The 25,075-nt window shown below is 38.5% G+C and overlaps 2 protein-coding genes across 6 annotated transcripts in view; one reads left to right on the top strand and one right to left on the bottom strand.

Moving 5' to 3' along the window:
* The window catches only part of Lrrc72 (leucine rich repeat containing 72), a 182,232-nt gene extending 175,288 nt beyond the window's left edge, over positions 1-6,944 (top strand). For both annotated transcript variants that reach the window (XM_087206695.1, XM_087206694.1), the window contains 2 exons: positions 629-656; positions 1,501-6,944. In XM_087206695.1, the coding sequence (XP_087062821.1) occupies positions 629-656; positions 1,501-1,666 (194 nt within the window). In that variant the 3' untranslated portion in view covers positions 1,667-6,944. The remainder of the gene's footprint in view (positions 1-628; positions 657-1,500) is intronic.
* Ankmy2 (ankyrin repeat and MYND domain containing 2) overlaps positions 3,293-25,075 on the bottom strand; it is a 36,438-nt gene continuing 14,655 nt past the window's right edge. For 3 of the 4 annotated variants that reach the window (XM_004839598.4, XM_021254153.2, XM_021254154.2), the window contains 7 exons: positions 23,020-23,118; positions 17,389-17,549; positions 13,784-13,998; positions 12,866-13,001; positions 9,558-9,686; positions 6,698-6,827; positions 3,293-6,037 (listed from right to left, as the gene is read on the bottom strand). In XM_004839598.4, coding sequence (XP_004839655.1) covers positions 5,853-6,037; positions 6,698-6,827; positions 9,558-9,686; positions 12,866-13,001; positions 13,784-13,998; positions 17,389-17,549; positions 23,020-23,118 — 1,055 coding nt within the window. In that variant the 3' untranslated portion in view covers positions 3,293-5,852. The remainder of the gene's footprint in view (positions 6,038-6,697; positions 6,828-9,557; positions 9,687-12,865; positions 13,002-13,783; positions 13,999-17,388; positions 17,550-23,019; positions 23,119-25,075) is intronic. The other variant, XM_087206692.1, reaches the window with a different exon arrangement.

The raw sequence follows: 25,075 nt of genomic DNA, 5'->3' as shown, positions 1-25,075 counted from the left end.
GCCCAGGGCTGCGTGCTCTGCTGCACATGACTGGTGAGAGCTCATGTGTGGACCCTGGTGGTCTAACAGGCGCTGATCAGTTCCACCTCCAGCCTGGCCTTCTGGAGAGGATAAAGCAAGCAACGAGTCTGGAAGATGCTATAAGAATGCCAGGCATCTGCTCTAAATCTAGGGAAGACAGAGATTCTTGTGATCTGAGGTTTGTTTATTCTTTCCTTGAAGTTAATGCCAAGAATCTAAGTGAGTAAAATGGCCCTAAATACTTCTCTTCATTTGGACTATTCTCCCATTCATAGGTGCATATACCTATCAGAAGGAAAAGGTTCAACTCTGAGCCTCAGTAACTTCATTTTTGAAATTCCCACTTGGATTCCATTGGTAGTAACTGAACTGATTAAGTGTTCTGTTCTCAGGATTTTGAGAGTTGTATTGTATTAATAAATTTGTTCCAAAACCTAAGGCAAAACTCACCATAACTAAGAGAAAATTTCAAGTATCAAGATAACTTATTAAGTATCAAGGCATTTTTGCTAAATTGCCTGAAACCAGAAATTACAACCTTATTCCATTGTTTTTAAATGAAGATGAATAATTTGAAAAACACTAATTTAGAATTTTTTTATTTTAGACTTTGGATTTGCAGATAATGTAGACAAGTAAGTGTTTTTTTAAAATTTTACTTTTATTAGCTTATTTCATAATGGACTTGTTCCTTAAATTATCACTGCTTTCTAAAATAGATTTTAATTAATTACAAAATGAGTAGCTCTTTAATAGACGAGGAAATGGCTATGCTTTTCTGTAATAAATGAGTTCCAGCTATGTATTTATATTTGACATGTTTAAGGTTTTTATATAATAATTATAACTCAAGTGTCAAGGTGATTTAATGCATAAAGAAACTCGGTAATTATTAGCTGTCCCAAGTGAGGGACTTTGTTTATTTTTCCTCTAAATATATTCAGTGGAAGCAATTATTATGTAGATTAATATTTTATACTCACTAAAATTTGCATTTCAAAAGCAAACACTTCATTAACTATGGGAGATATTTCAAAATCATGAATATTGATGAATTTAAAAATAATTTTCATTGTTGCATTTTCAGCATTTTCTTTGATTTACTGAAAATACTATCATGTAAATTTACAAAATATGATATAAATAACTTTATAATAAAATGTAATTAATATGCATAATAGCTAAAGTATTTTAATTATCTCATTTAACGTCATTTCCAAAAGTATGTGCATGAGTGTAAGACTAAAGCTATTAACAGCAGATCCCCAAATATATCCAGATACTCTATTTTAGACATAAACCCTATATACAATAAAAATACTGTCACTTAGCCTGAAAGTCATTTGTCGGTAGAGTCTACAAAGTATTTGATAGTGCCACTGTACTACAAACAACACAGAAAATATGGCATTTATTTATTTAAATAAAAATTCAGGTTGATCAACTTATTTTTTTCTGACATAACTGCTGCCCTCACAGAACTGTATTTGATGACCCAGAAGATGCTGTTTTCGTAAGGTCCTTGAAGAGATCAGTGATGACTCTGACCTCCATGTACTGGGACACAGTTCCCACTCAAGAGGAGAAGTACCTTCAGGAGGAAGGCACGGAAACGGCTCAGATGCTCACAGTTACACTGAGATAACCCCTGGCATTCCTGGCGTTCGGTTGTATATTAAACTTCCCTGTGACTTAGCATATTATGCACTTATTTTGCTATGGTTTGAGTCTTTTAAACATTCATAGAAACATTAATAATAAAAATATTACTGTAGTGTAGGCTTTATAAGGTTTCCATTGAAATTGAACATGTATATAGAAATGTATGCAGATCGTACGCATTCAACTTTACACATTTTCAAAACCTAGACAGGGTCATCTGTTCATGACCAAGAAACAGAACATTAGCAGCGCTCATTCCTGTTACTGGGCACTGCCCTTCCAAAACAATCACTGTCATGATTCTAGACAATAAAGCAATCATGTCTAATGGTAAAAGGCATCATAGAATAGGTGAATATTTTATGTCTGGCTTGTTTCACTCAATATTGTAAGATTTATCCATGTTCTTGCTCATAGCAATAATTCTGTCATTCTCAGTGCTGTATAGTATTCTCCAATTTATATTTACTCAGAGTAGTTATTGTTTTTGCTTGCCTCTGGAGACAGTTGTCAGTTCTGGGTGTGGACTAGTGATTTATACTTGGCCTACCCAGACATGGATGCCAGGGGAAAAAGGAAACTAGATAAGATTTTGGCAATTACCTGGTTCCAAGGGAAAAACAGACATTTAAGGTAACTGAAACTCCTTGCTGGTCCGAACTACAGGGCTGGGTTCAATGCTTACACAAGGCAAGAGTGACTTTGCACAAAGCCCAGACACACTGTAAAAGTGGGACTGACTTCCAAATAGGCAAGAGAGGAAAGCTTAGAAAGCATAAAGCATAGTTAATCAACACCAAGAATCAGTATCCTCCTTTCACCTGTGGCACTTAGGACCCCATACACAGCCAGTCTAAAACCTCAGGTATGGCCCCTGGCAGGAAGCTGTGTTAGGGTAATGAAAAAGCAATGATCTGTGCATTTACGTGAGGTGCCTGAGATCAAGCCAGTGACTGAGTGGAGTGTAAGATTAGGTGATAGAAGAAGTCAAAACATTCCTTCCTCTGCATCCTGGATCCCTAACTTTGCCATTTAGTAACCACACTCAAGCAATCCTATTGAGAGAGCTGTTTATTCTGGGGGCTTCGTGTCAACTGCTGGTTAAACTTCAGACAGGTGAGTGCAGCCGTCTGAAAGCTCCCCTGTGCTCTCCAGCCAAAGAAACCCCGTACCAGCACCACTAGGTTAAGCTGCTCCTCAATTTCTGGGTTGCAGAAACTGAATAAGGCTTATTGATTTTCATTAATAACTTTGAAGGAGATTTGTTTTACTTCCACAATCACTGAAAAGAATGACAAATTTGCTGATTTGAAAAACTGTCTAAAAAATTTTACTTCTGTATTTTACAGAACTAATGGAAACATGCCCCACTTGCATGAAGAAAAAGATTTGTGTTAAAGTGCGTTCTTCAGTACTGGATGTTTTTATTCAATAATGAATGAGTGACTATGACTGGAAAACATTATATTAAATATAATTTCAGGGGAAATAAACTAGAAGATATGACCCATAAGTTACCTACAACTCTTCAATATTTTGAGATAAACCATTTATTGAGAGGGTGTTTAAAATTATGTTCTTTGCTTTAAATGACAGAGATGCACTCATATTGGCTCAAGTGAAAGCATATTTATTTCAGGACCCAATGGAAGGTCTCATGCCTAGAAAACAAAATCCTAATATACAGAGGTATACAAGGTTTGGCTAAAGTCTGGGGTTCTGGAATCAGACAAACCTAGCTTACCTCTTATTACCTCTATTAGTTGTTACTAAAAGTTAACCACTGTGGCTTCAATTTCCTCTTATTAAATAATAGTAGTGACCTCACAGAAGTCTCAAGGATTAAGATAATGTATATAAAGTGCAAGGTAGAGTAGCTTTCTTAAAGTAAGTATTCGATATATTTTAGCTATTACATATATCATATCCTAAAGTAACTGCGCCCCTTGGGGACTGTACTTGCTATGTGGACCGAATGTTGAGGTCCTGTCCATATTCACATATTAAAATCTAATTCCTACTTGAGATCCGTGGGAGGTAACTGGGTCATGAGAATAGGGTCCTCTCTTATAGGATCAGCCCCTTTTACGAGCCCAGAGAGCCAGTTTATCTCCTTCAATGTGAGGACACAATCAATGGTCCTCAATAACTTGGGAAGAGGTCCCTCACTAGGAACCCAATCCTCCGGCACCCGCATCTTGGACTTCTGGGCCCCAGAACCGAGATGTATTTGTGGTGTAAACCTAATGTATGATCATGTGTAACAGTAAATCAAACTGATCAAAACACCTGATGGATTAGGGTTTACCAGAGAAACAGAACTCATAGCTATATGCATGGAAATACAGATTTATTTTTAAAGAATTGGCTCGTGTCATTATGTGGACTGGTGACTTCCATTTTGGGGCAGGCTACATTCTTCCGTCTTGCTGATTCTTATCTTCCTTACACTCAGCCACCTCTCTCCAAGCCCCATACATACTCTTTCTCACACACTCTGTCTCCCTGTGAGAAAATTCAGTATTAAGAGTGACCTGAGGAAGAATTCAATGAGTGACTTCATTTGAACTAATCCATTACGCTGACTCCCATGACAAAATAAATTTATTCATCAAAGTACCTCTTCTATATAGTGAGAAGCGTCCACCTTTAGGTATTAAGAGTCTTCCCAGGCCTCCTTCTCCCACACACGTGTTTTTTACCCGAGTTCTCTGGTTTGTAATGATCTTGCGTGTCTGTGTCACCAGCATGCTTCTCCTTTTGCTCATCCTGTTCTCTGCCACACAGGGTGCTGGGCTCTGGTAAGCTGGCTAGGGTCCCTAGGATCCGGGACATTTGGTGAGATCTCTGGAAGTTCTTTTTTCCCTTATATATTCCAGTTCTGGAAATGGAATAACCAGCAACATGGAAACACTAACATCTATGGACAACAAAAAGTCCCAGAATGGCCTGCCAGTCTGCTAGCCTCCATGTGGCTTTTAAGATCAAGATTGCAACATCAACTAATACCTGAATGTGATCAGTAAAGTCAAGTGAAAATGCTAGTCATTCTGACTTGCGACTGTAGATATTAAAATAATATTTACTTTCTTTGCCATTATTTGCGGTTTCCCTTTATTTGTTACATTCTCTTATATGTGTCACCTCCTAACAACAAATTACGAAACAAGATGAGTTGTTTATATTAGGTGAGTTATTTAAAAATCAATATAAGAAAAAAATCAATACAAGAAACACTGAAACACAGCATAATCTTCAGACATCACACTCAAGCTCTGTTTAAATACCACATATGCTAAAAACAAGGCAGGACATTCTCAAAATGACAGTTATAAATTACAGTTTCTGGATAGGAAGAGTCCCATAAAAAGCTTGCAGGATGATAAAACCCTTTCAGGTAGAGTATGGCGCAGTTTCATAAGAATTGTATATATAGTACGTATAGCCGGTATTTAATAAAAATGTTCAAGAGTGCACATGCGGGGACAGACCTAGCTATGATATACCTTAGTTCCTTCCATGGGAGCTGACATTTCTCAAAGTACAAATACTCCAAGGAACTTCGCTGCAGGAACTACATAAAGTTCAGACTTCTCAGGACAATTTCTATATAAAACTACACTTAGCTGAAGCTATGGCAAAGATCTTTTTTAATACACACCCTATCTTCAATTCATTACATCTTAATAAGTAGAACTTCACTATTATAAATGCTATTATATGCATTTTATTCACATGTAAGTTATGACTTTTTAAGGACTCATTTCTGTGGCCATAAAAATTTTTCTTTCCTGAAAAATCTCTTCTTTTTCCTATCTCTTCTTCTTGTCCTTTTGTTCCCTGGAGTCTGCATTTCTTTCTTTCAGGAGATTTGTTTTCCTTTGAGAACAATTGCTGGGGCATCAGCCTAGGAAAGGGAATAGAAATGTTTTTCCTGTATTTTGAAAGAAAACATTTTCCTTTAGAAATACTTGTCCAATTATAGAACAGAAATCAGTAGGAAATCAGGGCACAGTAGACAGAGCTTTGCTTGAAAGCCTCTATTCTATGAAATGCGCAACCCCACCGTGGTGCCATGCAGGTGTCTCGAGGCAATGAGGACACAGTCACATGCGTTCTCCAGGTGCCTGCCAGGGTGAGGACCATGCATGCTGGCACTTGCTGAGCTTCTACTCCTCAGACACCTGTGGGCCTGCAGGAGCATCCTGTCCACTTTCCAACGTAGCTTCACTTCCAGGAGACTCTTTCTCCCCTTCTACAGCATCTTTAGGACTGGAATCCTCTTGGGAGACACGCATTTCAGCCTCTGGTTGCTCTTCATTAGCACAATTAGAGTTCACATCTGATTTGACATCTGATAAAGAGAAAAAAAAGCAGGTATTTTATTCTTACAATGTCCCAGACACTCTTATGTTTCATGTGTATTAACTAATTAAATTCTGCATCACATAAGGTGGATGATTATCATCAGTTTTGCAAATGGGGAAAATGAGAAGAGAAGTGTGTGATTCCTTGCTCCAAGTTTCACAACTTGTGAAACAGCAAAAATGAGTGCTGAACTCAGGACTTAGGCCTTTGGTCCAAAGCCAGTCCTCTAAATCGAGACCATTGTTCGGGACTTGAAAACAATCTGTGTTTGAATACAGTTCTCCTTTCAATTAGCCTGGTGTCCTTGTGTAGGTAACTGCCTGTATTGTTTCCTTACCTGTATTACCTACAAAATGCCATCTGTAGTAGAGTCTGCCCTACATTTTGAAGAAAGGAAATGAACGGTGTTTGTAATGTTTAGGATATTGTGTGGTATGTCGCTGGGAGTTCCCATTTTGACAGTTCTATTCTTTTTTTCATCCTTATGTTGGTCACCCCAGTGCTTTCTTGGTCTCCAGAAAATATTCAGTTCCTATGTGCTCAGTGTTAATATCATCTATCCCTCCAGGGCAAAAGGACGTACAAGCTCTAGCTGGATCTCTGGTTGCCTTCTCCCCATCCTAAGTGGGTAGAACTATATACATACCATTCTCCTCTTGAGTCTTTTCTTTGGCAGCCTCCAACTGTTGCTTCTCATAAACATCCTTCAGATTCTTACAGATTTTCTTATGTGCAAACCAGTGTGTTTTTTGGCAAGTTTGATCACAATATATTACCTGAAAGTAATCATAAGTTTATTTTCATTTCAAGAGCTTTAGTTGCAAATTTGCCAACTCTGAGAGTAAGCCAAGAATAATGTTATAAAAATATTAAGATTTCCATTATTGGATGAATATTGAGCCACACTCTCAAGTGACATAAATAGGACACACATGTGTAAATATCGAATAGTTTCTCTGATGTGAGAAACTGAAAGTGTAAATCAGGATTAAAATGATTAAAATGAATAATTGATAATTTGAAATAGGAAGAAAAGGTCCAAAGGGGTAGGGGAAGTGAAAGGGGAAGGGAAAAGAAAAAAGGGAAAGGAAAAATTATGAGAAAAGGAAAAAATGGAAACAAAGTCTATGTAAATGGGGAAGGGAGTGAAGAGGGTGAAGGGAGGACAGGAAATGGGGGGAAAAAATAAGAACCAAGATGCATCATGTACAGGTACAAGTTCCCAATGATAAATGTAAACGTACTGTATACCTAAAATGTACCAATAGAAGAATTTAAGGAAAAAAAAGATTTCCATTATTTATAAACCATGATGTATGGTTGTATACTGATTTGGATTTTCAAGTTTTAGCTTATACTTCAAATCAGTAATAGATATATAACAAAACAGTCTACCAAGGACTCTAAGAAATGCCTTAGACTCTCTTAGGTACCGGAATTGGATCAGTAGGATGACAAGGAAGACAGAGCTGTCCTCTAGGAAACAAACGTGAAGAAAGACTAGGATGGGATAGAATGGAGGGAGGCAGATGTCTGACAACATGCCTTATTTATTTGCTTTGCAGCACTGGGAATTGAACCCAGGGACTCATGTATGCTAGGCAAGTCCTCTACCACTGAGCCATATCTTTAGCCCTTTTTATGTTTTATTATAAGACAGAGTCTCACTAAGTTACACAGGCTGGTCTTGAACTTGGAAGCCTCCCAATTAGTTGGGATTACAGGAAGGCACTACTGCACCTAGCTAACAGTGTGGCTGATTATGAGTACAAATGTTAGCATACTATGGATAGGATTTAGGAGCAATGGGCAAATGCGAGGAAACAGTGACTCACTTTAGCTGAGGGAGTCAGAATAGGCAGAGAAATGGGAACAAAGCATTCTAGATAGAGGGAACATCTTAAACAAAACATAGGAATAGAAAAGTGAATGATATGTACAAGAAGAACAATAAGTTTTTATAATAAATGAGTTTATATTTTTGCAAGTGGATGTGGTAAAGAGATGGGAATAAAACTCCTTAAACACATGCCAAGACCTGGGCTAGGTTACAGGTTTTATTACTGGCTCTAAGTCTTCACTCATTGATGTGTTCACATTTGCCATGTGAATTCAGTGTTTTGCACTGAAGAGACCTGACTTTGGATTTGGCCACCTGACTTGTGATACCAACAGGACGAGATGGCATGGGTGGTTTCATAGCGAGGCCTCAAGTTCCCCTGTGCGTTTCTAGCTGCTGATTTGTACCTCTGCCACTGTCATGAGAACACACTCAGCTGCCCCACTGCCTGAGCTGAGGCCAGCCAAGCACAAATGGTGAAAGAGTAAGAGACTATTTTCAGCACAGGTCTGACAGTGTTTCCACATGCAGCAGTAGTTAACCAACAAAGATGTTCTCATTTAGTTCTCACAACTCCAGCCCAATTTCCCACAGGAGGAAACTGAGGTCCAGAGAAGTGAGAAATGAAAAGGGATAATGCTGCAAAAGTACATTATGGCAGACTGAGATGGGTTACATTCAACATGTTGAAGAATTTCAACCTTAAAATCAATAGGAGATTAATGCTACCTGTGGAATTAAGTGCATGTACAGATACAGGCATGTGTGCAGTATCTGGACATGAGAAGATGAACACAATCATATATGCCTTTTATAAAAATAATTCTGGCAGAGAGGGCAGTGTATTCTCTCAGAAATAGAGTTTAGTGCCATTCAAAGTTATAGTCTTAAAAGGCAGAGCTGATGAGACTGTAGTTAACTAAATTCAACATCAAAAGAACTGACTGTATACCTATGAATTGTCCTAAACTACATTTTCCTATCCAGCCCAGTTGCAGTACTTTTGCTCTCTAATCTCCGTTGTTTTCTCATATTTATCAAATACCATTTCTTCTTGTAGACATAAACTGGGTTCTATGGCTTAGATGTAAAATCCCCCCCACCCAACATCTCATATGTGGAAGGTGACTGGATCATGGGGCATCACACTCAGCAGTGGATTCATCTACTGCTAAGTTTAGTAACTGAATGTGCTGTTAGAAGGTGGGGCCTAGTTAGAGGTGTGTCACTGGGGGCATGACTTGAATGTGCGTATTCTTGGCCCTGGCTCCTCCCCCCTCTTCTTCCTGGGCCACATGATGAACAGCTTTCCTCTGCCATGCCATTCTGCCATGTCATTTCTGCCTTGGAGCTGCCAGCCATGGACTGAATACACAGTAACTGTGAGGCAAAATAAACCTCCCCTCCTTTAAGTTGTGGGTGTTGGGTATTTTGTCCCAGCAATAGGAAAGTGACTAATTCACTGAGAGTCTGGCAGAATCACAGAACTACATTTATTCTACTGTTCTTTTAAGTTACTTTTTTAGTATTAGATGCAATACTTTCATGTATTACAATTTATTTAAAAATCTAATATCCACTTTATGTTTACAGAATATCACTACTCGATTGTCAGCTTGCATGCAATCTTAACCAGGTGTCAGTGAAAAACGAACTCCATTCTTACCATTTTGCATACTGAACATCTTTTACTTGCTCCCTTTTCTCCACAGGTGGTACAAAATTCAACATCCACAAACCCCACCTGCCCAGTGATGGCCTGGGTCAGTACAGAGAATGCAGTGGGATCTGAACCCTAGAGTGGGCGAGAAGACGAGAAAAAAACCCCTCTGAAATCACCATGGAAGACTACAGAGATGTCATCCAGTGTACATAATGTTGTCTAAAAACAGTAAAATAATCTGAGAATTGACATCAAGACAATATTCATGTAGTTGTGGGACAATTATACAGCATATCAAAAGGATTTTACTAACAATTTGTAGAAGTTTGGTGCAATTTAAGTGTTTTAAAAACCATATATTTAAAATTATTTATTAGATATTGGTCTACAATTCAAATAGTTAAATTATCACCTTTATCACTGAAATTTTAACACACATTTAAATTGCATCAAAGGGCCGGGGATTTAGCTTAGTGGTTCCAGCGCCTGCCTTGCAAGTGTAAGGTCCCGAGTTTGATCCCTGGTACCAAAAAACAAATTAAAAAAAAAACAAAAACATTTAAATTGCATCAAAATATTAAGAAAAGCCAACAATGTGAAAACTATTATTATATGGCCTTTGAAATGAGAGTAAGTTACTAAAGAGGATTTATAAAATTTTTATGAAGAAAGTTATAAGGGAAAATATATAGCTGCCTGAGGCAGTGCTATTTAAAGTACTATTTAATCTAGAGTAAGCAAAAATACTTATGGAATATCTATTTTCCTTACCTACTCTTAACAGTTCTTTGTACCAAGTTTTTCAAATTTACACATTCATTCACAAACAAAATTTTGCCACTTTTCAAATTTTCATTTTCATTTGTCTTTGCTTCTTTTTCCTAAGAATGCTTAGTTTTACCTTTTTCCTAAGAATGCTTATTTTATTATCTTACCAACTGTAGATAATAGAAAATATCATGTGGGAACAGTGTTCTACACTATTCTATAAACCCAAAGTAGTCAAAGAAAAAACTCAAAAGATACAAGAAGTAAAATTCATTTTAAAATTCTCAGGCTCCTGAATACATGTGATAGTGACAATAATGTTAACTTTTCATATGAAAGTGCTTAGGGACTCTTTTTTAGACTGACTATAATGCACTGATGAAGAAAGTGAGGTGCAGTGAAGACAGATAGCAGAGGTTACAATCATTTCATCAGGAATGAAGGTCTACAGCAGTTGTGCTCAGAGAACTTGCTAAAAACTCAAATCCAACCCTTCAGCCCATACCTTTTAAAGTGGAATATTTAAGGGAGTAGATCAGATTGCACAGTTACCAACATTCTCAGGCAATTCCAAGACATATTAAATGTTTGAGAATTACTGGTACTTCATATTACATTAAATGCTCATAAATCTGATTTATTGCTTCAAAAGTAGTACACTGGATCAGACAGGAGTCTGGCCAATCAATCAATAGAATATGATACATCCAACAGATAGCACAACAATTATATTCTCATATTCAAACATTTTTCACAGAATTGCCTGAGACATGTTTAAAATCTTTCCCAATACGGGGTGTTTGTGGGAGAGTCATGCAACGCACTGATATTTTCTTCAGTGTTGGGGAGAGAAGCCAAGGCCTCCCTTGTGCTAAGCAAGTACTCAACCACTTAGCTACACCCCAGCCCTGAAGCTGAAACTAAAGGATATTTTGTAGGACCACAATGTTCGTGTGAACTCTCGCTTCCTTAGCAGTGGTACAAACAAGTATCCACACAGAATCCTCTTTGTCCCTGTTGTGTGATAAGAACTTTCTTGTTATACCGTCAGAATGTTTCAATGTCACAGCTCCTTCTCACGGAAAGATACTCAGTCTGGAAACAAACAGAATGCTTTATTCAGTGTATGCTGTGAAATCAGGAAAATGAGCCACTCTCCTAAAACTCCAAATGTATGCTGTCAGCGGATAAAGCAAAACATCTTGAACAGCATATTCCACTACAATGCAGTATTTTTCTTGAACTCATCCTTTATCACACTTCCTGTTGAGCTTTGAGACAGTCCGAAGCTAGAGTCCCACACCAGACAGAGACAATCAAAACCTGCACACCTAGGTGAAGGCATCAGTACCCTCAGGAAGCAGCAGAGCAGACCCTCACAGCAGGTGGGCCTGAGAACTTTGTGTTACGCAAAAAGCAGCATACTTCAGAGGCCTAAAAACCTATAGTGCACAAAAACTTCTAGGCAGCAAACAGGGGCCAACCCGGATACTCAACTACAAGCACTCAAGGTGTTCTCCAGAGAGTACAATGTATAACTCTTAATGAACAGAATTTTTTAAAGAGAAGTCTTTCTAAACCTTATCACATACTATCTTAACTTTATTATAAGCCTTGTCTCGATGACTTGATCACTAAGATAAACATTAATCATCACACCCTATAAACTTTACCATTATTCTATCATATGGAGCTAAGATGAATTGCTCACCCCTACAATGACCTGCTTTGACTGTTTCTGAGAACTCCAGGCTGCTATTTTTAGTTCTTCTGTTTTCTCCCACGAAGGTGGCACATGAGCTACCACTTGTGAGTGCTGGAAAACGCCAGAGCAGGCCCTGCTAGCTGCTTCTCTAATAGCCACCCCACTTCCTCACTAACAGAAGCATAATTTCTTTCAGAGCAGCAGTGAATAAATAAGCCAAAAACACTCATTTTACCAGGTCCCGTGTGGCTGAGAGTGGTCAGCTGACACAGAACAGAGCAGGTCTGCAAGAGCTTTTATTTTCTAGGTAGAGACCCCTTTGTTCTTGCCTGCACGGAATGGGCAGATGAGCCTAGGTCGTCAAGTGCCTGCAACCACGTTGTCACAAGCTAGACTATGAAAACCTACATGGCAAAGGAATCCTGGGTGAAAAGATGGGAAAATGTAATGATCCCTAATCCAGTCTGAAACATTATGCCAGACCTGATCCGTCTACTTTTGTGTGTTTGGGTATATGTTGAATATATAGACCCTTATCTATTTAATTGACAGTTGGAGTTTGATATGTGTAGTCAAACCACATTTGTAGTTGACAAATCACTCATATTTTGCTACTTCCTACATAGGGAAATACTGTTTACTAAGGTGAGAGCTACAAAAATGTAAGAGGCTCAAGAGAGGAGCAATGGACAGGAAGAAACAGGCTCAGCAGGTAATTCTATCCCCACTTTCTTCCGAAATATTTTCTGAATACAAAACTCAAAGAGAACTTGTCTGTAACAACACAATGTACGGTAATTAAGTTTCACTGATAGAGTTAACTTAAGAGGAGCCTTACAATTTCAACAGGAGCAATGCTTCGTACCAGCTGCTGGAGGAGCGTGGCTTCACAGTAAGGAAATTTTCTGATACTTTCTCTAATGATCTTTTCTTGATATACTGGAAAGCCATCAGAAGCTCGGCCTTTTAACAAGCTGAAAGATATTTTTAATGAGCAATTGAAGTTGACTCTCTAGGAACTTCCTCCTAGCTAAACCCAACAGCTTTTAGGAGTTTCTTTTTTGTTACTTAAGATTTTTTTCATTGAGTCTTCAAATAATGATGATGACTCAATCCAAAATGCTGTTCAAACTGAACATTAGGTTAGGCCTTATCAGGTTTCCAGGCCCTGGGATACACAGGCAAAGGTTGACCCCCACCATGAAAGGCTAAATGCTGTTATCGGATTAACTAGTTACTTATTACCATTTCTGTTATGTGTAGGAAGAATGAAAAGTCTCATTGGGTCCACACCCTTTTAATTTAGTTCCTTTTTCTCAGTAAGCTACAGAGAATTTGATTTCTGTTGGTCACAGGACAAGGCTTACATACAACTCTCCCAGGTACCATAAGAGAGCTCCATTAATGGTTTTATGAATCCGAACAGCAACCTGCATCATGGCACACTTAATCTCCTTTCTGGCCTGTGGCCACTTTCCAGCTTTGTGATCTTACACATGCTAGTTAACCTCTCCAAACCTCAAGATTCCTCCTGCATAAATCAGTGATAACAACTCAAAATCATTACAGAAAGTACAAACTGAGTAACAACTCCATCTAAGTATAATGTTGTCCCTTGATTCTTGCACACTACATGTGATCCCAACAACATCAACTGCTGCTACAATGCTTTATTTTTAAATCCATAACTAGGCATAATATAATAAAATATTGTCCACTTTAGTGTACTGTGTACTTGACACAGTAAAAGCAGTACCTTTTGATCAGGGCATCCAGTTTATTCTCTCCGTCTTTTAAGAAGTTGATGCATTTCTGAAAGATACAGCTAATATAATGCATTTTCAGAGCCAAGACTTCATTCATGTCTCTTTGTTTCATACATTTCTCACAAATCAGATCCATCACCTTGTAGCATTTATTCAGGGCAGCTTCTTCTGCCAGCAGAGGATTCTCATTTACAAGCAGCACAATCTAAAAGAAAGTCCAGTAAACTTACGTTTTGCATTAGAGACTTTTACATGTACAAATTAGGTAGTTGGTTTAGTTGATTTCAAGAGATTACCATATACTTATTGTTCTAATTCAAATTAGAAGACACTTCCACTGGATCAAAGTTATGAAACTAATACAGATGAACCCTGATTCAAGAAATTTCTTGCTATCAAAGTTAAATGTGATCCATCTAAATAGGGTGCTTGCTACAAGGCTTTATTGTCTGTACTAAAGAAAACTGTGGCATGTGTGCACAGCCTTTACATATGAATTAAATACCGAGCACCTTTTCATTGACATTATTAAGCTCTCTAATTTCATGGCTAAGTGAACTACTATTCTCATTAATTCTTAATAATTATAAGAAAATGAGATTTTTTTACAAAAAGAAGTCTAGAAATAAAATGTGTTTTACTTTCCAGTTAACTACCTTTCTCTGTGGAAATTTTCTTGAAGATGCTTCCAGTGACCTATAGTAATGGTGAGTATAGGTCAACAAGAAACCATGAATAGTCTTAGAAAGGGAAATAGTAGACAGTTACCAAATCTCACACAGTGCAAGTCCCACATGTCCTATGAATGCACAGGTTAAGCTTGAATTTAGTGTAATGAGGATTTTTTTACTGGCTTTGGGATAGGGTAGATTACTTGAAGTTGGTCTTCACAGGACTGTCACAGAAGTCCCTCATGCCATGAAAGTATTATAAACGTGTGTGACATGGGCACAACAGTACACTCGGGGCAGTCAGTACTCCCTAACCTTCGTGCTGGGTTACAGCTAAGTACCTGCCCGGGACTGCAAATATCAGGAAATGGGTAGGGGACTACATGAATTACATTCTTCTCTTTAGGCACAAAGAAAGATCTGTTAGCTGAAGTAAAACCCATCCCTGGACTCCTACTTGGAAATGTAACATAGAATGGCTGTCCATCAAAAATTAAGAGGATTCTCACTTATTATTGACACTGTTAGATTTACACATGAAATCTTTCTAAAAATCTACCACATAATGATTTAAGAAACTCGAAATAAATAAGTAATCAACAAATTCACTAATAAGGATTCTGATTATATTTCCCCAACAAAAACATACCAAAAATCATTTTGTGGCAGAGAAGACTCATTAATTATCTCTTATACTTCTGTTAACTGAAACAATTTAAAGTTGGTCAATATTTTTATGTAAGGCATTTATAATCACAGTATAAATTCTTATAAGTGAGAATTTTTTTTAAAAAAAAATCTCAAATAGAATTCAGATTAATGATTTCTTTTTGTCTTGAGATACTAGACCTTATTTATTTTATAATATAAGGCAAATATTTACAAGCATTACTGAGTTTACTGAAGTATATACCTAGCTGCACACAAGGACTATTTGTACTGGTTTTCTTCCTTTCATCTCTGCAGAATTATGAAGTAATATAAAAGAAATCCTTATTAAATATCAAAGAGAATATATTGCTTCTGCCATCAAAACTATATGAATCTTCTCAAAGAACTGCTACCTTAAAAAAAGTTCACACAGTAGCATTTTGAATTCTTATTTTTTATATCTTTTTTTATTGGTGCTATAGGTCAAACCCAGGGTCTCATGCATGCTAAACAAATAGTCTACCACTAAGCTATAACTCTAGTCCCAAATCCCATTGCAGCATTTAAATTGCTAAATCAACAATTCTGAGCTTGAAAATTGTCTTAATAATCAAAGACAAGATTACTCTGTGTATACCTGTCTTCTTTCTACTCAGGCTCAGATCTGCTGCCATTCTCCCCCCACCCCCCCAGGATTCTGTTTTTCTCCTAGATAACCTTTATTTTCTGGGCATCAACATAATTCCCAAGTCCCTTTTGAAAACAAACACATTGTTATTGCTATAGCAGCCACTGAACCTAGACACAAATGCAGCTATGTTAGATGCCAGCTAGTGAAAAGGAGAGTTGTATACTGGGTTGAATCTTTGTACTTATTTTAAAAGGTGTTTCACTTTAGACAGGGTCTATTTGTTACTATTTTAAAATAATATTCCCTATAAAGAACCACGCTAGCTTGAAAAAGGGTAGAGCAATGGAAATGGGCCATCACAAAAGCAACTGGGCAGCTTTTATTTCCAAAGACTGGATAAAAGAAAGTGTTTTAAGTAAACAAAATGACCTTTGCAATTTATTGCCTGTTTAAATATGTCCTTAATCTAATTTACTTAAAATATATGCCTTTGAAGATAACTAAGGATGGAATAATTCTTAGGATATTGTACCCTGAGAGACTGGGTTCCATAGAACCATCAAAAATTATTCCAGAAACTTACTGCAGTCTGAAGGCATAGTGAGGTAGAATCAGAAAAATGAAAAGAACTTTTTCAAATCAAATTTAAACTAGAATATCCTTCAATGCTCAGGCCAAGGTGGAACGAGGGTCTTTTAACCCACACACATTCTCTGCACCATGCTGGACCCTGATGAAAAGCCTATGTCCTGTCTTTCAGCCCAGCCTGGCCCAAGCCCAGGCGCCATGGGTAAGCAGCCCCTGGGACTCCTCAGAGCCCTCAGGTCCCCATGTGCACTGGGAGGGTGAGAACTAAATATTCTGAAAGGTAAATTTAAGTCTATTTCGTTCAGATTTTTTTCTTCATCTCTTTGTTGCTGTTTATAACATGACTGATCCCCCCAAAAAACAGCAGTGAAGCTCTTGAAGCTCTTGAAGCTCTCGGGACAGCTCTTTAGTTTCCTTTAAGCAACTGGAATTTATGTGTTGGTCTGAAAGTTTGATGGTGTCATCCCACTAACTCCTTACGAAAACTGTGTCACATAAAGGCATCAGAGCCATTTGTTAGAAATGTGCTCATGATCACAGGTCGGAGTATTTCCCAGAAGGCTCACGCTTCCAGCAGACGCTGACAGTGGCCCACTCAGCTTCCCTACACCAGGCCTGCACACCAGGCCCCAGCAGCTCACGCAGAGTGCTGGCTGCTGTGGGCTCAGGGTGGCCTCCTTCTCCACAGAACTGTCTTCATTCCAAGGGGGCCACCTCACTGCACCACCTCAGAGAAAGAGACCTTGACCAACAACCAATGGATGGATACGGAAGCCTGACTCCCTCGCCTCTCAGCCAGCCCCACTCCAGCGCGGCCTGTGGATGAGGGCTGGCTGGGCCAGGCCTATTCTCCTGCTCCTCCGCGTTTCCCTCGCTGTTCCCCAGGTTTTGGCTGGGAGCTCCCCTTCAGTGACCCCTTCAACGAACAAGAGAGAGCTCTACAAACTCTATGTCTACAAAATACAACCCAAGACAACCATGACACAGAGTAAAAGCGGTTCAAACTCCAAAGCAATACTGAAACAAAAGGCAAGTGTGACAAACACTGCACTACCTTGACAGGATGAAGATTTGTGGTGGTGATGATTTTGTGCAGTGGGCCAGCCAACTTCAAGGGCAGCTTGGGGTCTTTATCCAGTCCCTGAGGCTTCGTGTAATAATCCAGTCTCTCTCGAGGGAAGAAATTGTTGATTATTGTCACACAATCATGTTGACCTTTCAGTAGAAAAATAGAAAAGTAGTTTTATTGTTAACAAGAAACTGTCTGGATTTTTTTATTATGTTGCTATTTTCATGTGAATTAAATAGGCAAATAATGTCTTTATTCTTCAGAAAAGAGGAACAGAGGATGAGGATGAGAGTTAAAGAACACTGATAACCATTTTAAACTAAAAGAATCGTCTTTTAAGGACACACATTCTAGCCAGATGTGATGGTGCAGGCCTGTAATCGCAGGACTCTGGGAGGCTGAGGCAGGTGGACTGCAAGTTCAAGCCCAGGCTGAGCAATTTAGCAACACAAAGAAATGCTGTTACAAAATAAGAAATTTAAAAAGGGATCAGAATGTAGCACAATGAGAAGGCCCTGGTTTAATCCTCAGTACCACACACACATCACAGAATACATTAATACATATGAAGAATATGTAGATTAAAAAAAAACCTTGTTCAAATTATAATGGACCCCAAAAGTATTTTATAAGAATTGATTATAATTTGTCTCTTCTTCCCCCTCTATAAAAATCATAACCGTGTTAAATCACAGCCAGGTATAATCACACATAATTTAAATATACACTATGTAAATAGCTTTATTATAATTACTATTAATATTTTTAAATATTCCCCTCTCCCTGAATTTGAGAAAAGCTTGGCTGTTCTGTGAAATGAAGTATAGAAAAATCTCTGGCTCCTTAAGCTTGAAATCTGGGTGAGGGTGTGAGGGCTTCTCACTCACCTCTTGGCCGCTGCTCTGGGCCCTCTCCCATGTTGGGATGGTTTAGTGGGAGACCCCTCCCTTGCGCAGGTGTGGCCTGGTGCCTTGGCAGTGGCTCTGCTGCGACCCCTCCCAAGCTCTCCCTCCGCCCAGTCTGCAGCCAGGAGGAGGCCACCCTGGCCAGCAGGCAGGATGTGCAGGGAGCATACCTGGGCCCTTCAAAGCCCTTCGGAGACTGCTTCCTCTCTGCCTGCCTGGGGGCAAGGGACCAGAGATGCTCTCACTCCGAGACCCGTCCACCACGCTGGGCAGCCCACAAGGCCCCACCCCATGTGCACATGATGCAGGGCGTGCCCCCTCTACCCTGGGGACAACAGGTGACCTGCAGGGGCATGGCTCGGTGGCCAGCTGCACCCTGGCCCGAGGCTGGCAGAGGGCTCTGCCTGCCCCAGAGGTCCTGGGAACACAGGTGGGGGGGCAGTTCCCCTGTGACTCAGCTGGCTGGGTGTTCCTGGGCCCATAGGTCAGAGACCACAGCACCTCCCTGTGCTGCTCCACCACCCTGGGCTTCACCTGGCTGCCTAGGAGAGAGAGTTCCCTGGGGATCCATGCAGAGCCTCCAACAGTGACTACAGCAAAAAAAAAAAAAAGCCCTCCAAGAACCAAACAGAAAGAGCCGGGTATGGATCATGAGTTTCAGTCCAGCACAGCCTGGACTTTATAGCTAGACTGTGAAGGCCCTAAATTCAATCCCCACTACCAGGGAAGGGGAAAAAAACCCACAGAAAGATTCAAACTTTAAAAATGAATAAACAAATGTTAAGAGGTAATTCTGTTTACTACTGAGAACTCAATTAGGTAATTGTAGATCAAGTGGACAAACTATCCCAAAGCAGAGAATAATTCAGAGAGAGAAGTCATTATGATAGAGATGCTGAAGAAATCCAAAAATCTAAATATATATAAAGCATATGAATATACATAAATATGTATGAATATATAAATGTATATGAATGCATAAGTATATATTAATACATGTAAATTTATATTTATATCTATATCTATATAGATATAGATATAGATATAGATATATCCTAGAAATGGCATGGATTAAACAAATGAAAGAAGTATCTCCGATTTGAAAAGAGAATTTAGTAGTAATCACTGTATTTCAGGCATTCGATGCTACTGTTAATTAAGTACCACAACACCTGATTTTTTCTTTTTTTAGAGGAGGAGCAGTGGGTCGGTCCTCCCCCCAAAAGAGCATCAATCTATATTAAAATCTGAAATAAATCAAGTTGAGCTGTTTAGAAAATGATCATAACTGCCTTGAACAAATCTAATTGCTTTCAAGTGGGTTATGAACATGGAAGCATCAAAATCACACAGGTATTTGTGTGTGCAAATTTACAACTGTACATGAATTAATTCCATTAGCCCACTTACAAGTTCACCTGAAAGGGCAATTAGGAGGTGAAGCCCCTCTGGAGGAAGTAGATCCTGGCATTTGAAAGGTGTCTCTTCTTCCCAGCCATTCCCTCTCTCCCTCCCTAGCTCTTTCTCTTTCTCTGCTTTCTGGCTGCCATGGGATGAACAGTTCTCCTCCACATGCCCTTCCACCATGATGTTTCTGTCAGGCAGCCAGGTGACCGTGGACTAAATCCTCTGAAATAGTAAGCCAAAATAAACCCTTCCTCCTTTAAGTTACGTGGAGTATTTGTCACAGTGATAGAAAGTTGAAAAACACAGCAGCCTACTCATCTGAGAAGGTCCTGCAACCAAAGCCTAAATGAGGTCAGAGATCTCAGGAGTGAGAGGAGAAAGAGAACAGTGGAGGGTCACAGAATGACTAAGAAATCATACTGTTGACAGGATTATTGGAAGCAAAGCAACATGCTGTCAATGACATTCTAATAACAATGGTACTAAAAATATAAAGTTCACAGTTAGAAATGTGACTGGCTTTGAGGTAGTGGAAGAAGCAGAAGGAAAAAACAAACAAACTTGTAGCCTGAGAAGGCAAAAACAAGAGGAAGTAGAAAAATCAGCTATGAGGGTTCCATCTTCTCATGGATTGCTAAACAGACAGTGCCTTGGGGACTGGGGTTGAGGTACAGATCTGACCAAGCAAATCACATTAACACACACACACACACACACACACACACAAACATGACTGAGGAAAAATAAACACTGCAACTGAGTATATGAGTAATTATATTAAGTATGCATAATCTAAATACCTGCTAAAAGAGACTATCATTTGGCTTATAAAACAAAATTCAGGGCCGGGGATTTAGCTCAGTGGTTTCGCCGCCTGCTGCACAAGTGCAATGACCCGAGTTCAATCCCCGGTACCAAAAAAAACAAAAAAACCCCAAAATTCACCTATATGTTTATAAGTTACACTACTGAAATGATGAAGATTAAAAGAAAGAGGTGGGCAAAAGAGGGTTTTTTTGCATTTATAACATTTTTTAAAAAAAAGACTGACTACATTTTTTTTGGTACCAGGGATCGAACTCGGGACCTTATGCTTGTGAGCTAACTTCCCGGCCCCTGATTGCATTTTTTAAATGACAAAAATCTTGGACATGTGTGTACATACTATGCATATACTGATCCACTTGATGGAAACAAACAGGAAGAATGACTCTTTTAAGAGACTAATCATAAGGGCCAGGGATTTAGCTCAGTGGTGCCACTGCCTGCCTCACAAGCGCAAGGTCCTGAGTTCAATCCCCAGTATCGAAAAATAAATAAATAAATAAAAGGCTAATTATATGGAAAATATAATTTCAACTGGAAGGTTGCAATGTAATTTTCCATCTATGAAATTAGTCTAAATACTTTAAAATATAACAAAAACATTACTTTTATTTTAGAATGGGACATTTTAGAATGTGATCATTTTCTGCCTTAGATTTCTGTTGATATTGTAAAAGAAAAGAGCAGCATGTTCACTGAACAAGCCCTTTCAGGCCGGGGATTTAGCTCAGTGGTTCCGCTGCCTGCCTCCTCGTAAGCTCAAGGTCCCGAGTTCGATCCCCAGTACCAAAAAAAGGAAAAAGCCCTTTCATTTCCAGAACTGTGACTTTAGGGAAGTTATACCTGAGATCCATTTTGTTTTATCATAGACATAACAGAAAACTGTAAAGTTAAGTAAACTTTTGGAGCTCACTTAATTCCCTGGCTTTATTGCATAGAGAACAAAAAACTAAGGCCCATGAAAGTGAGGGAATTTTCTCACAATCCTAATTAGGAGGCAACACAAACTAAAATACAAACCTCCAAATTCCTAGTTTACAGCTCTTTTCCCACTGCACTGACACCCTCAAAGGAACTTACAAGTTGGTCGGGGGCAACTGTGAGGTCCCTAAATGGGAGATAAAATATTTTTTCTTAAGCACAGCAAGGCCATTCATTTTTCAAATACTCCTGAAATGAAATAAAATGAAAAGAAAATACAACAAGAACATCTGTTTTCATAAAGCTGACTGAGCATCGGGCTACATCAATGGTAGCTACTATCAGTTTCAAGAAATTTTAATAATAAAATTTAAAATGATGTACAGTTACCACTGTGTGTACTTGGCTATTTCCCACTGTATCTCTAATTTCTCTCAAAAACCAGGTGGAACAGGAGAGAAGATTCCCTCTTCTCCCTTACACTTTCACCCTGCTTGTTGCTGTTATTGGCCTCTAAATGCCATTAAAGCTTGAACAACATCTTCTTCACCACTGTAACCAACTGACCTAGAGTGAGACTTGGTATATAGGTTGTGAACAATAAGAAATTGTTTAATAAATTATTGGTCCCTGCAAGGACATTTATTGTACTTCCAATAAATCAGATGTTTCTATCTTTTCTTTTTTCCTCTTTGGTTTATTGAGACAGGGTCTTGCTACATAGTACAGGCTCATCTTGAACTCAACTACGTAGTCCAGGCTGGCCTCAGAGCAATCCTCCTGCCTCAGGCTCTCAAGTTCTGGGATTATACGCATCTGGCAGTCTATCCTTGCTTTCCCATCAGAGGACTCTCTAAACTGCCAGTTCAATGAGTTTAAATTACCAACGATCAAGTGTTCACTCTCATTCTCGCCTACACTCCTATATTATGTCAATGGGATTCAGATGCCAAGAATTATTAGTCACACAAAATAAATGTTTGTGGTTGATAAATATGATAATGAAGCAACTGAATATTATTATCAAATGTACCTTCTAAGAGAGAATCGGGTCACTGTTGCAATTATTATAAATGACAGTAACTGACTTTGTGTTTACTGCTATATATAAAGCCCTTTAAGTCTATCATCTCTTTTAAACCTTGACACAATCTTATAATCATTTTACAGTGAGGAAACTGAAGGTAAGAATCATGAAGTAGCTTGCTATTAAGTGGCACAGCTAGAATTTCCACTCCAGATTGCTGACTCAACGGTTCATGTTCTTAAACGTTAGGCTAATCTACTTGCATCAGAGAGAGAAAATACTCTTCAAAGCACAACTACAATTAAAATGGCCCTTCCAGTCTTTCAATCTCCCAGAATGGAAATTCAAAATAGCTATTCATATTTTCTACAGTGTCACTAGGTATTTTATTACATTATTCAGTGTGGATTGTACCTGCTTATTTTTTAAAAAATAAATGTGACAGTATTTGCAACCTGAGAAGTAAAGTAGTATTTTTTTTTTTCAGAAAGACTGAAAAAACTCTAATGTAAAACTACAGCAAAAGCTCACCCACGAAGGCTGCCATCTGAGCCGCTGTTCTTCCTACAGAGTTGACAACATCTGTCTCTGCCCCAGCTTCCAACATTGCCCAGGTGATGTCTTTATTACCTGGAGTTAAGGGAATAGATTTGTCAATATTGAGGAATGCACAATTTAAACACCTCCTTCAAATTACTGACACCCCACACAATTACTTGTAGGTCTTTCATATGAATATTTTCATTTTTTTCCAAACTAGAATCATAATCACATTAAAAAGAAAAATGCAGGCTGGGGATTTAGCTCAGTGGTTCCACCACCTGCTTCACAAGTGTAAGGTCCCGAGTTTGATCCCCGGTACTAAAAAAAAAAAAAAAAAAAAGTGACAGAACCTACTGTACTTAAAAATCCTATCTTCAGACAAACACGTGGCTCATGCCTATAATCCAGCACTCTGGAAGGCTGGGGCAGGAGGACCACAACTTTGAGCCTAGCCTGAACAATTTAGCAAGATCCTGTCTCAAAATAAAAAATTAAAAGGGTGGGTAGTAGTGTGGGGTATAGGGATATAGCTCAGTGGTAAATCCCTAGTTTCACTCTGCACTACTGGACATGAACTTATTTCTGGAAAACAAATCAGGCAATATTAAAATGGTATAGAATTGAGTATCGCTTTTTAAAAGAAAAATGTTTTCTTAATGATGATGCTTAGTATAAAACCAAAACAAACATACAAAAATAGCAAAGAAACAAAGACAGAAGAGAAAAATCTGAATGAAGTCTTCTTTTAACATCCACTAACATTTCATCCCTCACACCCGCAGGCTGTGAATAACTGTGAATCACTGGGGACCTGTCCTTAAACAAGCTTTTTCTCTCTCAATCTCCAGTTATTCTAGTCACACTCCATCACTGATGAAATCACTGCAGATATTCTGCTATTATAAACTGCATTTAGTGAACAGGATTGTCCATTTAGTTTTGCAAGTTTGAAGCAACAGCTCCTAGAAATCATACCTGGGTTGAAGGCCATGCGTATTTTAAATGCGCTGTGCCTAGCAAGGCTGAACTGAAATCCATTCCCAAAACAGTCCAAAAGAGTTCCTAGGCACTGTCATTTTCTTAACCTCTGCCAATAAAATCAGTGTAAATGATAATTTATTGTACTAATTTACTTTTGATTATGGCTGAAAGTGGTTTATACGTTGATCAGCCAGTTATATTATTTGTTCTCTGTTTAATTTTCTATAGCAGTACTTGTCTTCTAATTTTGTAAAGGAATTTTTTATATATAGCAATATGACCCAATATGACATGCAATAAATATTTTCCTTCATTTCTCATTTGTATTTTAACTCTGTTTACGGTGTATCCCATATATGACAAGGTTAAAATTGTAGGTAAGCAACTGGGTCAGTGTTTTGGATTCTGTATTTTATATATAATGCTCAGAAATGCTTGTGTTCCAGGGTTATAAAAATATAGGTTATTCTTTTAAAATCTGATTGCTATATTATGGCTATATTTTCTGAAAGAACTACAATAATCACAGATAACCCTATGAAATCTTAGACAGCATTTCTCAAGTAATAAAGATGAGTAGGAGTAAGTTTCTAAATATACGATCATACTAAGTACATAAATTCCAGTGAGATAAACAGCTCTATCACACCAGCTGTTTGATCAAGAGAACAATGGAGTGTTCAGATTATCTCAAAATCTAAAGACAAAACATCAAAGAAACTACTTGAAAGAATAATAGATTCAGCTCCTCTATTCTACCAAAACATATTATCCACATAAAGAACTAATTGACTTAAGTCACTAAAGAAACATCACCACATTAACTATAAAATTATTCCATATATTGTTCCTTTGAAAAAAACAACTCTCAACCAGAAGTGGCAAATGCCTATGATCACAGCACTTGAGGGGCTGAGGCAGGAGGACTGCCATGAGCTCAAGACCAGCCTGGGCTACACAGTGAGTTTAAGGCCAGCCTGGACTACACAGCGAGACCCTGTCTCAAAAAACGAAAATAAACCCCACTAATTCTCACCATTTCCATAAAACTTTTTAAATTACT

This window comes from Heterocephalus glaber, unplaced genomic scaffold (genome assembly GCF_053883595.1).
Source record: "Heterocephalus glaber isolate CG9 unplaced genomic scaffold, H.glaber_assembly_v1.0 deba00000676, whole genome shotgun sequence".
Lineage (NCBI taxonomy): Eukaryota > Metazoa > Chordata > Mammalia > Rodentia > Bathyergidae > Heterocephalus > Heterocephalus glaber.
Note: the sequence above shows the minus strand (reverse complement) of the source record. Positions and strands in the feature narration are given on the sequence as shown.